This window comes from Hyalella azteca, unplaced genomic scaffold (genome assembly GCF_000764305.2).
Source record: "Hyalella azteca isolate HAZT.00-mixed unplaced genomic scaffold, Hazt_2.0.2 contig2381, whole genome shotgun sequence".
Classification (NCBI taxonomy): Eukaryota; Metazoa; Arthropoda; class Malacostraca; order Amphipoda; family Hyalellidae; genus Hyalella; species Hyalella azteca.
Window position 1 is genome coordinate 67,978 of NW_025932658.1, and position 16,141 is coordinate 84,118.

At 42.0% G+C, this 16,141-nt stretch overlaps 1 protein-coding gene across 1 annotated transcript; it reads left to right on the forward strand.

Moving 5' to 3' along the window:
- The first annotated feature begins 1,323 nt into the window (after positions 1 to 1,323).
- Positions 1,324 to 15,501, forward strand: LOC108682193 (decapping nuclease RAI1-like). The gene is made up of 7 exons (XM_018171321.2): positions 1,324 to 1,602; positions 5,793 to 5,856; positions 8,288 to 8,441; positions 11,728 to 11,948; positions 13,137 to 13,264; positions 13,672 to 14,030; positions 14,576 to 15,501. The coding sequence occupies exons 2-7, from the start codon at positions 5,828 to 5,830 to the stop codon at positions 14,903 to 14,905; spliced, it is 1,221 nt and encodes a 406-aa protein (XP_018026810.1). The 5' UTR covers positions 1,324 to 1,602; positions 5,793 to 5,827; the 3' UTR covers positions 14,906 to 15,501.
- The last annotated feature ends 640 nt before the right edge of the window (positions 15,502 to 16,141 follow it).

Sequence of the window (16,141 nt, forward strand, 5' to 3'; positions counted from 1 at the left end):
GAGACTCACATACCCTGGACCAACTAACAAGACTCTGGTGCCCCGCAGACATCGGTGTCGAGCTTGTCCACTGGACCAACTAACGAGACTGATGCCCCGCAGGCGTCGGTGTCGAGCTTGTCCATTGGACCAACTAACGAGACTGATGCCCCGCAGGCGTCGCTGTCGAGCTTGACCACTGGACCAACTAACGAGACTCTGGTGCCCCGCAGACGTCGGTGTCGAGCTTGTGCACTGGACCAACTAACGAGACTCTGGGGCCGCGCACGCGTCGGTGTCGAGCTTGTCCCCTGGACCAACTAACGAGACTCTGATGCCCCGTAGGCGTCGGTGTCGAGCTTGTCCACTGGACCAACTAGCGAGACTCTGGTGCCCCCGCAGGCGTCGGTGTCGAGCTTGTCCCCTGGACCAACTAACAAGACTCTGGTGCCCCGCAGGCGTCGGTGTCGAGCTTGTCCCCTGGACCAACTAACGAGACTTTGGTGCCCGCAGGCGTCGGTGTCGAGCTAGTCCCCTTTACCAACTAATAAGACTCTGGTGCCCCGCAGGCGTCGGTGTCGAGCTTGTCCCCTGTGTCCCCTGGACCAACTAATGAGACTCTGGTGCCCCACAGGCGTCGGTGTCGAGCTTGTCCCCTGGACCAACTAATGAGACTCTGGTGCCCCGCAGGCGTCGGTGTCGAGCTTGTCTCTGGACGAACTGCAGGGCGCGTTCCTGCTACTCGTGCTCGGCCTGTTGACGTCATCGGTGCTCTTCTTGGCAGAGTTGAGCTTCGTGAAGCTCAAGTCTATGAAGATAAAATCCAACTAACGACTGAAAATATGTTCACGTACCGTGCGATCTCCGTGACGCTCACAACAGATCCTGCAGATCATTATAAACCAAATGGAAATAAGCGGGCCGCTTTCTAAATGTTGATGATATTTTTAGCCTTTTGTTTGTCATCCTGACAGAGTTTGTTCCGCAAAATTGCGAATATATGATTTATTTTCCGAGAGAGCAGTTTTGTTAGATTCCATCTCTATATCTAATTTACTTATGTAATTTATGATCTGAAAAACAGCCATAGACTCGCACTTGCCCGAGCAATTTGATGGTATGAAAATAACTGTAAATGCAATGAGAGCAAAAAAAGAATACAATGAAAGCCAAAAAATTCAGTTTGTCCTATAACTGCAGTCATATTAGCATCAATTAACCCGAGAATACTTCTCTTAAGATACTTCTTTGGTATTTTATCCTCTAATTTATTTAAAATATTTTCCACAGCAGACACATTAGCGACTGTTAACCCATTGCACTGTGCGTGTTACAAATCTTGCGTTAAATTCAGTAAAACCCATTGAAAGACAAATTAGTTTTTGTCTCTGTTCACGCTAGTACCAGTTCAACCAGTACCACAGTTCAACCCTGGAACAACAAAATCTCTCGTAAGAAAATGACACGCCTTTCCGGACAGCAATTTTATGCCTCAGTGTAACGCAGTGCTCCATGCATCCGAACTTCCGAAGAGCGAAGATTGGGCAGTCCGTGTTCAATTGCAGTCGAAAGGAGTTGTGTGACTTGTGTCATTGTCGGTGCTGTGGTGCTGTACATTTATAGGTACAGATCCATAAATTAAGTTTATTGTGTGTCTATAAAGTTACTGTGTTAATTTAATTCCTAAATTTATTGTAAACATGAAATTGAAATTCATTAGATCCGTAATAAAACGAAATACATAAAATTCATGCAGCCACGTGCTCGGCTAAAATAATCGTTTCGCTTATCCTGTCGAGTCGAGAGTTCCACAGAACTTAGATTTATTTTTTCTGGATAACTTGATCAAAAGTGGCCTATTTGATAAATCTGTCGTCATTTATTTAATGATATTCAGGGCTCAATTTATCACTAGGCTGCATTTTGAACATATCTTATGTCAACAAAAGTTAAAGAAAAATAAGAATTTTCCAAAATTCATATTCATGTAGAAGTTCAGTCGGATCAACTATGAGGCTCATTTCGATGCTACAGCCAGATTAATTCTCAATTTAATATTTTAATTAACAAATTAGTTCAGGATGCATTCTTATCATTCGCCAGACACACAAAAACTCGCCAAATAAGGTTCCGAATTTGTCGATTGTATCCTGGGAGAAGAAAGAGATGCTCATAATTATTAATTAATCTACGGTGATCATCTCGCATTGCTTAGCAGTAATCACAAAATAGGCTACGTCTATTGTAGAGTTCTGGAAGGAGAATGCTAGTCACTCTTAAGCAATGATTACACTACTTTTCATCTGCACCATATATCGAGCCTGGTGGAAGTCTAGTAGCTATTTCATACTATCGTCAGTTTTGAAAAGATCCGGTCAAAGGACATGATTTTAGATCTCCTGTGAACATGTCACGAAATCTACAAGAATCGGCAACTGGCCACATCAGGCCGTATTTTTCAGAGCCGACATCACTAATGTTATGATGTGGCGTCGTTCGTTTGTACATCTTCGTCTATCGGGATGCGCCTGGTGTTGGATGGAAGCTTTATGGCACAAAGTTGCCAACTATTTTACCCTTTGGCATCAAAGCAAGCCAAGAGTATTCGCGTAAATTTTCTCATAAAATCTATAAGCGGTCTAGCCACCTGTATGAGTGATAATTTATGACGACATTTTACATCACTCGCCCGATCGTCGTTTATTCTGCAGTCAGTACACAACGACCGTTTGTTGTGTATGTGTGTAATTGTGACGGGAGCGCTGCCGTAGCCCAAAAATTTGACTCTTAAATCAGCCCAAGAGCCAATGCCAACCCTCTACGTGCAATATAAATAGTCAGCCTAACACCTATGCAGCTGTTCTTACTTGCCTCATCTCGCCACACCAGCTTGAAACAAGCAATGTCTCAGCCCACAAGCTGATACTCCAAACGGATTACGCCCAATAGCTCCTACACCAAATGATTTAAGCCCATACCATCACTTACAAATGCCGTAAGCCACAGGGTCCGCAGAGTGCACCAGACTGCCGTAAATGGGAACGGCCCCGCACCGGACTGTCGCCTCACCTTACCCACTTCGCAGGCGTAAGCCCAGCCCTTATGTTCACCAGCATCTTCTTCCTCCACACTTACCCCTTTCTCTCCACCTTTCTGCGAAAGGGTTAGGTTAGGTTAGAATTCTTCCGCAAGCTGGTACCGAAAGGAGGGGGAGCAGGGGGTAAGCGTGGAGGTTTAGCCTCCAAAGAACGGACAGGCAGGGGAATAGCCTTTAGAACAGTGGTTCCCAAACTTTTTCAGGCTGGCGCCCCCTTGGCCTCCCTAGTGAATTTCTAGGGCCCCCCACAGACACATAAAAAACATACGCCTCTCTCTTGAAATTTAGTATGCTGAAATTTTACAAAATAAAGGTTAAACACAATTGTGTATTTCACAAATAGAACCCCATTTAGTGAACCAATATGTTTTCCAGCTGTTTTAACTGTTTCAGCACTTGAAACCTAGGACGTCTTGGGCGAATTTATGGCCGGACTCGTGGCCGGTCTCAGGACCAATCTCCAAATTCAATTATCAAGTAATATCTCTCAAACTAATGAACGCAGCTCAATGAAACTTGGAACATGTACTCATCAGAACCTAACGGTGATGTGTAGCACGTGAAAATTTTTTTTAATTTCACCTTCATTCATGAGTTATATTGCGATACAGGCCGAAATTCGCAGCTAGTGATCAAAGAATTTCTTCCAAACTACTGAACAGATTTGAACGAAATTTTGAATATACATTCCTAACTACCAAACGGCGATTTTTTTAGATTTAAAACCTTTTTTCATTTACCTTCGTTTGAGATTTTTTTTTCATTTAACTGCCATTCTTGATTTCACACTTCCTTATATCCGGCCCGTATCGCCGGGTAATTTGTCGCTTAAATTCGAGGTGATCAAAAAATTTCTTCTAACCTACCGATTAGATTTCAACGAAACTTTGTACGAACGAAACCTAACCTCCCAACGGTGATGTTTAGCTCGTCACAATTTTTCTATTTTGCTTTCGTTCGCGATTTATACAGATATAAGAGAAACGACCGGCTTTTCTACCGGCCGTTTTAACCAAGAGCCGTTTACGTATAGCCGTATAACTCGCAAACGAAGGCAAAATTGAAAAAAATTGTAACGAGCTAAACATCACCGTTGCTGAGGTTATGTATTTAAATACTAAGTTTCGCTCAAATCTGTTCAGTAGTTTGGAAGAAATTTCTTGCTTACTGCGAATTTAAGCACGTATTGCTGTTTAAATCACGAATGAAGGTGAATTAAATAAAAAACTCGCGAACGAAGGCACAATCGAAAAATTTTCACCAGCTAAACATTACTGTTGGGTAGTTAGGATGGTAAATTCAAAATTTCGTTCGAATATGTTCGGTAGTTTGGAAGAAATTCCTTCATCACTTTGAATTTCGGCCCGTATTGCCATTTAACAATGGCAAAAACAAATGAAGGCAAAATTAAAAAAAATTTCACGACCTAAACATTGCTGTTAGGTCTTAATGAATACGTGTACCAAGTTTCATCGAGTTAAGTTCATTAGTTTGAGAGATATTCCATGATCGTTGAATTTAGTAATTGGACGTGAGACCGGCCGCGAGTCCGACCGTAAATTTGTCCGCGACGTAAAACCAGGCGAAGTTAAAAAAAAACAGATCTGGGTGAAAAAACCATCGCTCGGAGTTATGTGCTGCACGTGTTGTGTCCAAATCGTCAAACAAACGTTGGAACTTCTGACTTCGACTTCAGACTGCCCCCCCCCTATCGCCCTTTTCTTCCTTACCGCCCCCCAAAATCTTTCCATCGCCCACTTTGGGAACCACTGCTTTAGAAGAACGGACAGGCTGGAGAGGTAGCAGTGTACTGATAGCTCTGTGGCGCAGGGCGTTATTTATCGAGAGAGGTGAAGGAGCTAGGCTGCATGGAATAGAAATATTTTAGGATTTAGCGTGTGGGTTACGACCATTGTATCGGCGGCTTGCGGCTCATTGGCTCGCTGGTTTACACATCCATGAAGGGATTTAGTCCCTGTGGCTTTCAGCAAGTAATCATGTTGGCTAATTTGCTCTGCAGCATGCTTGCGCACGGAGTGAAGTATGAAAATTATGCTGGTATTGGGCAATGCTGGGCTATTTCAGTCGTCCCATTGTGACTCGGTGTACGTTGAGGTTAAATATGCCAAAAATTATGCTCTCTGGGAAATTATTCCTTATTCTGACGGCTTGAGAATTTTATGCGACGCTTTCGGTTCGGATTGCGCTTTAACTGGGAATCTACTTTAGGGAAATCGTTACATTTATATTATAGTTAACCCACTGCCGCCATACGTCCATCTCCGGGAACATAACTTTCAACTTAAATTATACGTTAACTATTGAGTGTAGCAACCTGAGGACGTTTGTACGCAACAGAGAACATTTTAAAGTTGTAGTACGTGGCGGCAACCATCAGTGCAAGTCATTTTGCGCTCACTAGAACGTATCCTTTTTGGGAAGTAGGCTTGTGACAATATTGCTCCGGTTACTCATGTCGGGCGGTAAATGGTTAACACAGTAAAGACCATCTAAGAATTTATATTATCAGTTCTGCTAGGCGTCTTGCAAACATTTGCTTCTTCGCTTTACCCGTAAATAATAAAAATACAAGAACCGAATGCAAAAGTGAGGCGACAACACGTTGGTCCTGAAATATTCAAACTGATATAGCGTAAAATTGACTACGCCATTTGCAATAGTTTATATAAATTGAATCGCTGAATTTATGTTTCAGATAAACTCTGTGGAAACATAGATTAATCATCAGCGATGGCATCTCCGTCTGGGACTGATAACAGGTAAGATATTTACTTAAATTTGATCGAAATTTGATTGATCGTTCGACTTCAATTTTGACATCTCTTACAATGACTCAAAATTTAAAAGATTTCATGAACTCAAACTTTGTTGAATTTTCTATACTTCCAAAAATGAATTATCATGAATAGAAAAAATACAAGTTATTCTCTCCGTGTTGTCCATATTTTGATTTTCATTTCTCATTTCGGTTCGGCAATTAAACCGCCTTATAGACTTCCCATAACCGCAAATGGTCTTGTTACAAAATTATGTTTTGGGTAGATACTTCACGCAGAGCTTGTCTGGTTTTTGCACTCTTTAGCGGAGTCGCTAAATAAAAGATAATTAGATTTGTATATAAAAATTAGTTGCATCGAAACCATTTTCAAAAATTAGAAAATACTGATATTATGTCTAACATAATCTTGCGGATAGAAGTACTATATGAAGCTTCTAAATTTGTTATTCTCTGTTTCGAACAGTGAATTTGTTTTAATTACAAGAAATTCATACACGATATGTAGGTATTCACCCGTATATTGACCAGCAACTTCATAAATCATGGCAAACCAATTAACATGAATAAATTCCTAACAATTAAAATCGCTCAGGTCAGTCGAATATACATACCTAATGATTGTATGGTAAACTTCAACGATCTACGTATGTCACAGCAGCGCTAACACTCTCACGTACGATCTCAGCGTCACTTTTCTGCTCCTGGTTATACGGCCATGATCTGTAATCCGATAGTTCTTATATTTAAAGAGAACAAATTGATGTACAAAAATATGTCTGCCGCAAATGCAGAATATGACTAGCCCAAAGCGAAAGAGAACGGTCAGCTACATCATATTCATATTGGAATCCGTATCCGGTTTGGTACTTTACCTATCGTGATGCGATGTTTTTGGCCCCACCGCCGTTTTTAACTGAATTGACCGTAAGTTTTCAAATTACTGATGTAAGATGGCTAGATACAATTTATATGGCGGTTACAATGGCTACTCGAACCATGCCAAAACCCCTCTAGCCTGTGTTTTGATTGATTTTTGATGGGTTATTTTCTAATCCTCAGAGTTGGTGACGATTCGAATTAATCCAGTAAGCCTAAGACTGTGTGATAGAAGAAGGTTTATGACAGCCACTTTCTGCAGCACTTATATAATTTCAGCTGCTATGTATATATGCCACTTTCTACTGCTATATATAGACAGAGCTAAATAATGACTATGGGATTTTCGTAGTGTCTATAGATTGTAATTAAGAGTATATTACTTGCAAAAGATGTTCCTAAACATAACGAACCTATGAATTCTTCTCGGATAACCTGTAAGACAAGAATGCTGATGTGGAAACTCGTAACGGTATTTATTCCTACAAGTTCATGCGGCAGTCAAGCACTGTTAATAAATGTCTTCTACTAGATCATAGTTTTTAATGCTTCATCTGATAAATTATTTGCTAGGTAATGTATAATTTAAGAAAAAACGTGATTCTAGAAAATAACTCAGTTGCTGGCAAATATTGGTTGAAATCGACAAAGAGGTGAACGGTAGCTCCCTAACTCGCTGAATCGTTGAAGAATCCCATTAGGAGACGTATGAAGAACTTCGATCCATGGATAGTCTCGGATCCTTAATTGTATATCTGGTTAACAATATCGCTCTTTTACCCCTATCTAATCTATCCCTATGAACAAAAGAACATTGATATTAGCCTGCTCATCGACCTGCCATTTCTTGACATAAATTTGATATTGAACTCTTTTGAAGTGGTCAAAAGATCCTGCCTCCATCGGTGGTCAAATTAATTAAATGATTACCATGGTTGAATCTCCCGTTGTAATTACTGGCCATTTGCTTAGCTCGGTTCGACGAGAATTTCAGAAACGTAATCACTTCTAAAAATTTTAATTTTTTTTTATTACAAAATTTATACCGTCACTTTGACTTAGCTGCATTAACAAACGTATGAGAATAAAGCTGAGTGTTGTCTGAAATTATGTATAAAATTAAAATGTGTAGTTATGCTTCACAGTCGCGGAGGACATGGTTTAAGTCAACACAATGAGACCATTTATATCGTTGAAGAAATCTTGAAGCCTTTGTTGTCTACTGCGATCTTTGCCTCAAAAACATCTCCGAAATGAGTGATAAATAAATTGAAAAAAAAATGATTACCCAAATTATGCATCACCGCGCCACAAAACTACGAAATAGACGATTTTATCATCGAAGCACTCTAAGAATAAAAAGGAAGTCCCATTCTTTATAACCACACGATTAACTGCGAATCGATGGCAATATAAAGCATGGCGGGTTGGTATTCTCATGGATATGTGTGGAAATGTATCAGCAGCTTGCTGATACCTCGAATTGTAGGCATTAGGCTCCTAATTTACGTATCCTGTGTATTTTTGACGTGCAGTAAAACCGGTCCGCAACCATCGGGCACTTCAGTTCATCAAGGACTCTCCCCAACAATCATCGGACACTATTCTATGACTGGCGAGATCCAGGATTTTGATGGAAGCAACTGCGCACAGATCGTCATAGACTGGGACGAAGCGTCCGAAAAAAAGGTAAAATAACTGTGAATAGAATATGGATAGTAATGAAAAATCAAAATTTCCCCTATTAACGACACGCATTTCAAGGCTCGTAATTACTTAAAACTTAGTTTGAACTTCATGGTATAATAGTATAGCATGGCGGTGCCATTGGGAAGATGAAATAAAAAGGGTCAGAGGTTGCTAGAATTTTGCTCCTACCGCAACATGTGCGCGACGAACCCGTTTTTAGAGAACAAGCTGTGCCACAATGCATTCTGGATACATCCGAGATCAAAGCACTGGCACCAACTAGACTTGATTATCACTCGACGCGACTCTTCGAACAGCGTGCGCAACACAAGAGTGTACCACAGCGCTGAACGCTGCAGTGACCACTCTTTGGTAATATCTAACATCAAAATTCGACCAAAGGTATTACACACCATCGAGAGGAAGTGCCCGCCAAGAATTGATGCCAACAAGGCTTCCTGTCCCACAAGAAACCGAATTCTAGTCGAGCATCTTGCCGACTTGCTCTCTGGCGAATGTATGGGCAGAGCGTTCAGTCGATGGGTGGCGCTCACTACGGAGCGCCATCTACGACTCTGCTCTCATGGCATACGGCACAAAGGAGCGCAAAAGTGCTGACTGGTTTGAGGCCAGCATCGGTGAGTTGGAGCCAGTCATCGACAGGAAAAGAAGAGCGATGCTTCGGTACAAAAGTGACTCAATTCAGCGGAACCTATAGGCACTACGAACGGCTCCGAAACAGGCCCAACAAATGGTTCGCCGCTGAGCAAACAGCTACTGGCTGCAACTGTCAGACAGCATTCAGCAGCTGACCTCAGACTCTGGCAATGATAGGGGGATGTTTGAGGGGGACAAGCGAGCGACTGGGAGACGAGTGGCAAAAGCGGTACTATACTGAGGTCTAGGTCGGGTGAGCCCATTTTCAATTAGTCTCAGCCGATGAGCCGATGGGTTGAACACAATCTCGATCTTTATTCCAATGCTAACAGCGTCTCACAGGAAGCGCTGGACGCTACTGAGGACTTGACTGCCATCGAAGCTCTGGATGCTGAACCCTCGGTGGAAGAGTTTAACAAAGCCATCGACGCACTCTCCTGTGGGAAGGCTGCTGGAGAGGATGGAATACCCCCAGAGCCCCCTTCACGAGCTCTAATGTCTTTGCTGGAGAGAAGGCCAGGTACTGCAAGACATGCGCGACACAAAGATTGTCTCTTTGTGCAAAAATAAAGGCGACCGATGCTATTGTAACAACTACAGAGGGATATCGCTACTCAGCACTAGGGGCAAAATCTTCGCCCGTGTGGCGCTCGGTCACCTACAAGCCCTTGCTGATCGTGTTTACTCGAAATTAAAGGGTGGTTTCAGGGACCAGAGGTCCACAGCAGACATGATTTTCTCCTTCCGCCAGCTGCAGGGTAAATGTCGAGAGCAACGGAGTCCTTTGTGCATTGCGTTCATCGACCTGACAAAGGCGTTTGATCTTGTCAGCCGGAGAGGTCGGTTCTTGTTGCTGGGAAAGATAGGTTGCCCCCCCTTCCCTGGTCTTCTCGCATCAACTCCTCCTTCCATGATGACATGCAAGGCGTAGTAAGCTATGATGGCAATACGTCAGAGCCCTTTAGTATCAAAAGCGGGGTTAAGCAGGGTTGTATCTCGGCCCCTAGTCTCTTCGGCATCTTCTTTTCACTGTTGCTCAAGATTGCGTTTAGGACTCCACTGAGGGCATTCATCTACATATCTACCAAGAGCGATGGCAAACTTTTCAATTTCGCTCCTTTGAGAGCAAAAACAAAGATCCACACTGTTCTCATCAGTGAGTTGCTTTTTGCTGATGAAGCAGCTCTCTCTTCCCATACCGAAGAGGATCTTCAAAGGCTGATAGACTGCTTTGCCAACGCCTGCAGGGAGTTCGGCCCGTCTATCAGCATCAGGAAAACCAACGTCAAGGGTCAGGACGTATTGGTGCTCCCATCTATCACTCACCTATGGCGATGAACAACTCTGAGTCGCCGAGCATTTCGCCAACCTGGGCTCCACCATCAGCAACAACTTGTCCCTCGACAGCGAGATTGTTCAGAGGATTGCCAAAGCGGCTGGTGTGATGGCCAGACTGAACGAACGGGTGTGGTCAAACAAGCAGGTGACGCTACGCACTAAGATTAAAGTGTACCAGGCGTGCGTCCTTAGTGCCCGTATTTACGGCAGCGAATCCTGGACGACGTACGCTAAACAGGAAAACCACATAGAGTGCTTCCACCTTCGCTGCTACCGCCGCATCCTTCACATCACATGCGAAGACAGGGTCGCAAACACACGAGCATCGCATGCGGGACGGTCGCATTCACAAAGACCTGCTCTACGGAGAACTAGCCACAGGCGCGCGTCCGACCGGCCGCCGAGCACTGCGTTTCAGAGATGTCTGCAAGGGCAGCCTCAAAACAGCAAATATCGACCCCCAAACCTGGGAGCAGCTTGCAGACAACCGACGCGGTTGGCGACGGGCTGTTCGGGAGGGTGTCCGGAGGGGCGAGGAGCTACGCAATCGGAGGCTTGAAGACAAGCGTCGTCTCCGGAAAGCTAGACAGCAGGCACAGAACATATTCGCACCAGCAGGCTTCATCTTCGAAAACTGCGAAACTGCCACGTAACTTATAGCTTCAAGTTCTCTGTAATTAACCGCTCAGCCTCCTTGGCAATTTGACCAGAACTATCGCTGATAGCTGGGATCGAATCCATAGCTTACTGCCCAGTCTTGGTACTTTTAACTGTCACTATAATTCATCTGCAAATGAATTGCTTTAGCTATAGATATGAGGTATAAGGTTTAACATTGTCAATAATATCTCTATATAATATCGTTAATAACATCTCTACATAACTTCGTTCATGACATATCTGTAAAGCCCACGTCGTAAATTTACTTCACTCTAAAAAATTTCTTGAAAATAATTTTTAGATGTTGACGAGAATCACGAGATATCATCGAAACATCGAAAGAAGTATCAGAAAAGGGTGTAATGATATTCTGATATTTCTCGACTGCCCTCACTATAATTTCCAGTTTATATGCATGACCATGATAATCGGAGAGTAGAGAAGCATGCTTGCGTATGATAAAAGCATCGGCACGTGAAACCTAATTTGCCTAAAAAAAGCTCTGGCTACAGTGGCACTCCAAATTTGAACATCAACTTTATGGAAGTCATGAGTGCATAAGCATCCATATATTGGTCAAGTCCCATTACAATATTATGAAAATGTTTTAATTCACATTTTCCCCAATTAGTTGAAGACACCAATGGACCTGAACATGGCGATGGACAAGGTGCAGCGTAAGAATATGAAGAATCATTTCAATGACAGACTGAAGAAACTGCAGCACTGGATCTTGGAGCACTCGGAGTGCATGAATGCGAAGCCTAACTTCGTGACGAGCCGCGGCGTGATGCAACGCCTTCTTACTTCCATTTATCCGCAGGAAGAACACCTTGTATTGCATGCCACCAAGTGAGTACCAATTGTACTGCATGCCACCAAGTGAGTACCAATTGTTCTGCATGCCACAAAGTGAGTAACAATTGTACTGCATGCCACCAATAAGTAACAATTATACTGCATGCCACCAAGACTAATCGGTTTACTATAGAGCGAAGATTGGAAAATAACGGTTACATGTAAGCGGAGTTCAACATCTGAAGTTAGTATTGAATGAGATGAAGCCGTGAATGAACAACTCTTTCGATTGTTTAAAAGGTTCCTCTAGGGAGCTCCCTCCTGGACGCATGAACGAAAAGGCCAGATTTTTATTTTATTGACCTCTGTTTCTGTAGTATTCAGGATTGTTTCATGGAGGCTAAGCCGAGCAGACCTCTGTAGGCACAAGACAAATTCGGTATTTTAAGAATTTATTTTGCATATTGTCCATCTCACGGATCGCAAGGAACGGTAATTGGGAAGATATGGAATAAGTAGGTAAAGGAACAGCTTCTCTCTTAACATTAACTTCTCTAAAAACCCAGGCAACCCAACTCTCATTTTCAGTCGCTTGACTAACCTCTTTGGATTAAAACCCTATTGCGGTCAAATGGCCACGCGGAATCTCCTCCCACAAAGACTCATCACATCCCCCGCTTAGAGCTTGAGACTACGTCGTGTCCATGCATCTGCCAAATTATCAATCATCTGCCCATTGCTACAAGCGAAGCATCACCTCTAGCTATTCTCAATAATTAAATAATCAGCATGAAAAGTTGTTGCTCAGACATCAAAATTTATACTATTTCCACATTTTTCAGAATGAAAAGAAGAAGAAATATTTCTTCGATCAATATGAATTACTCGATAATATTAGAATATATTAGAGTTGGATAATTTCCTGTCGTAATTAGATATTGAAGTTTACTCACATCCAAATAACTTGAGCATATAATGACGGTACTTACAATATCTCCAACTAAGACATACTTTTTTTTATTTTCAAAAATTTTCAAAAATGCCCTGAGTGAGTATTTTCTAGAATTGTTTATGTAACAGCTTGATAAATTTTAATTTGATAGATTCAAGATAGTGGGGTCCATTATATTCGATCACACACGTTATTCTTTGTCTATTTTAGCTTATAGTCATAGTTGAAGGAATAGTATTCATTTTTAGCTTGATCACAAAATTTTCAGAATTAAACTCATTGCATTACAGGATTGGCGAGACAATTTTTCTGCTCCGTGTGCCCTCCAAGAAGGAGATGCAAGAACAAGAGAACGCCAGCGAAGAACAGCAGAAGAACAGTCACTATGGTTTCAAGTTCGAGCAATTCATGACGGACGGTAAGAAGTGATTTGGCTGTATAAGAAGTACACAATTTTATCTGAAATAACATGGATCAAGTTGCACCTCACGTGACAGGTTTGATCAATGGAAGGACTGAGTTGAACTGAAATGCTTTGGGGGCAGAGCCGTGGATCACAAATTTTATTTTTACTCTTCAATTCGCCCATGCGTAAACCTTCAGCAGCAGTATAAAATAGCTATTAGATAGTAAGCTACCTTTCAGAGTAAAAACCGCAGATTGCACTTGAGGTATGCTACAATAAATGTGTATTATACCTTATCATGCCGCACCGTTTTCATCTATTTATTAAAACTCTAAATATTTCTTTATTTTCATATCTTTCACGATTGAAGCATGCGTGCTTGACCAGAACACAAAATGATAATATAACTTTTTATTCAGGCGCAGATCCTTCCACTGGAAACAACGAGAATAAATCGTACTATGTCATCGTCCAAGCCGAACTGGCAAACGAAGCTGACTTCAACACCCTTCTGTACGAAGCTGAGGTAGACGGGATGAACAAAAAGTTCTACAAAGACGATCGGCTTCCCAACTGTGACGAGTTGATTGAGCTCAAAACGGGCATGCTGAAAGTTGGTGCCATGGAACAATCTCTGAAGCCATACAAAATGCGCAACACGTGGGCGCAGTGCTGGCCAGTGGGCATCCCGCTTGTGGTGTGCGGCTTCCGGGATGAAGGCGGCGTCGTGGGGCGCATACGCTCCTTCCGTGTGGCGGATCTGCCTCGGGACTCGCAGGTGAGAACTTTTTCTTTGTGAGCCTGTTGTTATTGGCAGATGAGAACTGCGTTTTTCAGGAAAAACCTTACTCAACGGTTTCTGCATTGTAATGATTCATTGTAATTTTTATGTCTTTGATGAATAAAGTGACTCGAAATCGTCTGAGCCAAAATGTGGCTCTATTTCATTCACACAAACTCTTTGAAACACGCAGCTGTGAAGTTGCCAGGCGAACGTGTTCGTCGCAACTGCGTGTTCATGGAAGTTTTTCGCTATCACTTAATTGCATCCTGTAGCCTGAAGTGAAAGTGTTTGCTGTTTGGAATATCAAATCTGAGAAACTCCGTATTATCATGTATCCTTGTACCAGCTAGGAGCCGTTTACACCTCAGGTACGAACACCTAACTGTAAATCAAGCACGGCTTAGAATAGTCATGACCTGAAAGTGCCACGAATCAATACGTAAGTGGGAATGATCTACTGAGCTCTGATTGTTCCAAGTAAGTTTAGTCCCGTAAGATTTCTAATTCGATCCTCTCACGCCATGCACGTGTCTTTTCAGAAGTTCAAAAATAAGATTGACTTCTCACCGGACAAGATGGTAAATGCTCTGAACGAATTCCTGGAATGGGCCAAAACCGAAGTCAAAGACGACGAGGTGGTCTATGAGCTCACTGTGACCCAGCCGCTTCTTACCAGTAAGGGCCAAACCGTGAAGCAGCCGCAGCTTGTCATTGAAGGCCATACCGCGAAGAAGCCGCGGCTTCTCGATGACTTCTCCGTGAAACAGCCGCCTCTAGACAAAGCCGAAGACCCCTTCCGCAGTAGCCGCTTGTCGCCCACCTCTCAGTTCCTCTTGCCTGACTTCGTGCAGGCGATGCGTAGCAACTGACGCCACATCAGTAACGGATGTGATGCAGCAACAATTGAATATTTCACCAAAAAAATATATCTCTCCCCACTAAGCAAAATGATGTCGATTGTACAAACCGCATCCACTTCCATAATAAATAAATAACCAAATAAATAGTAATATTTGGTTATGTGGTATTTATACATTACGTTGTAATAATTTACTAATAAATTCACCTAACTTTCCGGAAGTAGATAAATATGATTACAAACATTCTTCTTCTTCATTCATTCATATCATGAATGAGGTTTACGGCTAAAATATCCAGTGTCAATCCTAATAGAAAATATTGTTAAAAAAAAGCTCTTTCTGTCTGCTCCTAAATTTTGCTTCTAGCGCTTGTTAATTTCATCAATCAATCTACTATTTTTAGAAAATAGATTTTAATTTATTATAAGCTTTTGGCGATCAAGTTTTATTCGCTTTATTTAGATAAAGAAAAATTTTGTATTGTAGAGTGCCTTTACCTATTATTATTGCGTATGAATTTATACAGAGGGTTCTCTACCTGTGAAAAATTTCATTCTCGTATTCCAGAATATAAGTGATGAATTTCAGCCGAGCTGGAATGTCAACTGCAGTCTTATTTACCATATTCGGTATAGAAATTAAAGAAATATTCAAAAACATCAGGTAACATTCAGGAGAATTAATCCAAATTTACAGATTTTCAGAAATTTTTCCATGGTTAATGGCTATTACTGCAATTAAGCCTTCGCTATCACTGAATTTTTGCAGCAAATATTGGTTCTGTGCTACGAGAACCTATGTGATGATCGATCGAACTTTGCACACGTGAATCCCGATTATTGTGCGAGCGTAACCTTTACATTAAATGACTGCAATGATTCAAAATTTTGTATAATAGTCGGATCACAACGAAGCTGCCCAGTCGAGGCGCTACAGGTTTGCACGAAACATTCGTTTTCCTATCAGATACCCAACCCTTTCTGTATTCCACTACCTTAACATACTGTACTACTTTATATACCAATTACTTACTTTATCATACTACTTTATCCAACCTGCCGAGATTCCTTCCATGGTAGACTTCATAAATCCTTATTAACAATGAAAGATCAATGTGCAACAAAAATATGCTGAAAATTATAAAGCGGATCATACACGAGTTCAAATAGCTGGACGAAAATTGTTAAAAGTAAGTTGACGGGAATGTCTAGGGTAGACTAAGGTATGAATTCGCTGGAATATTTT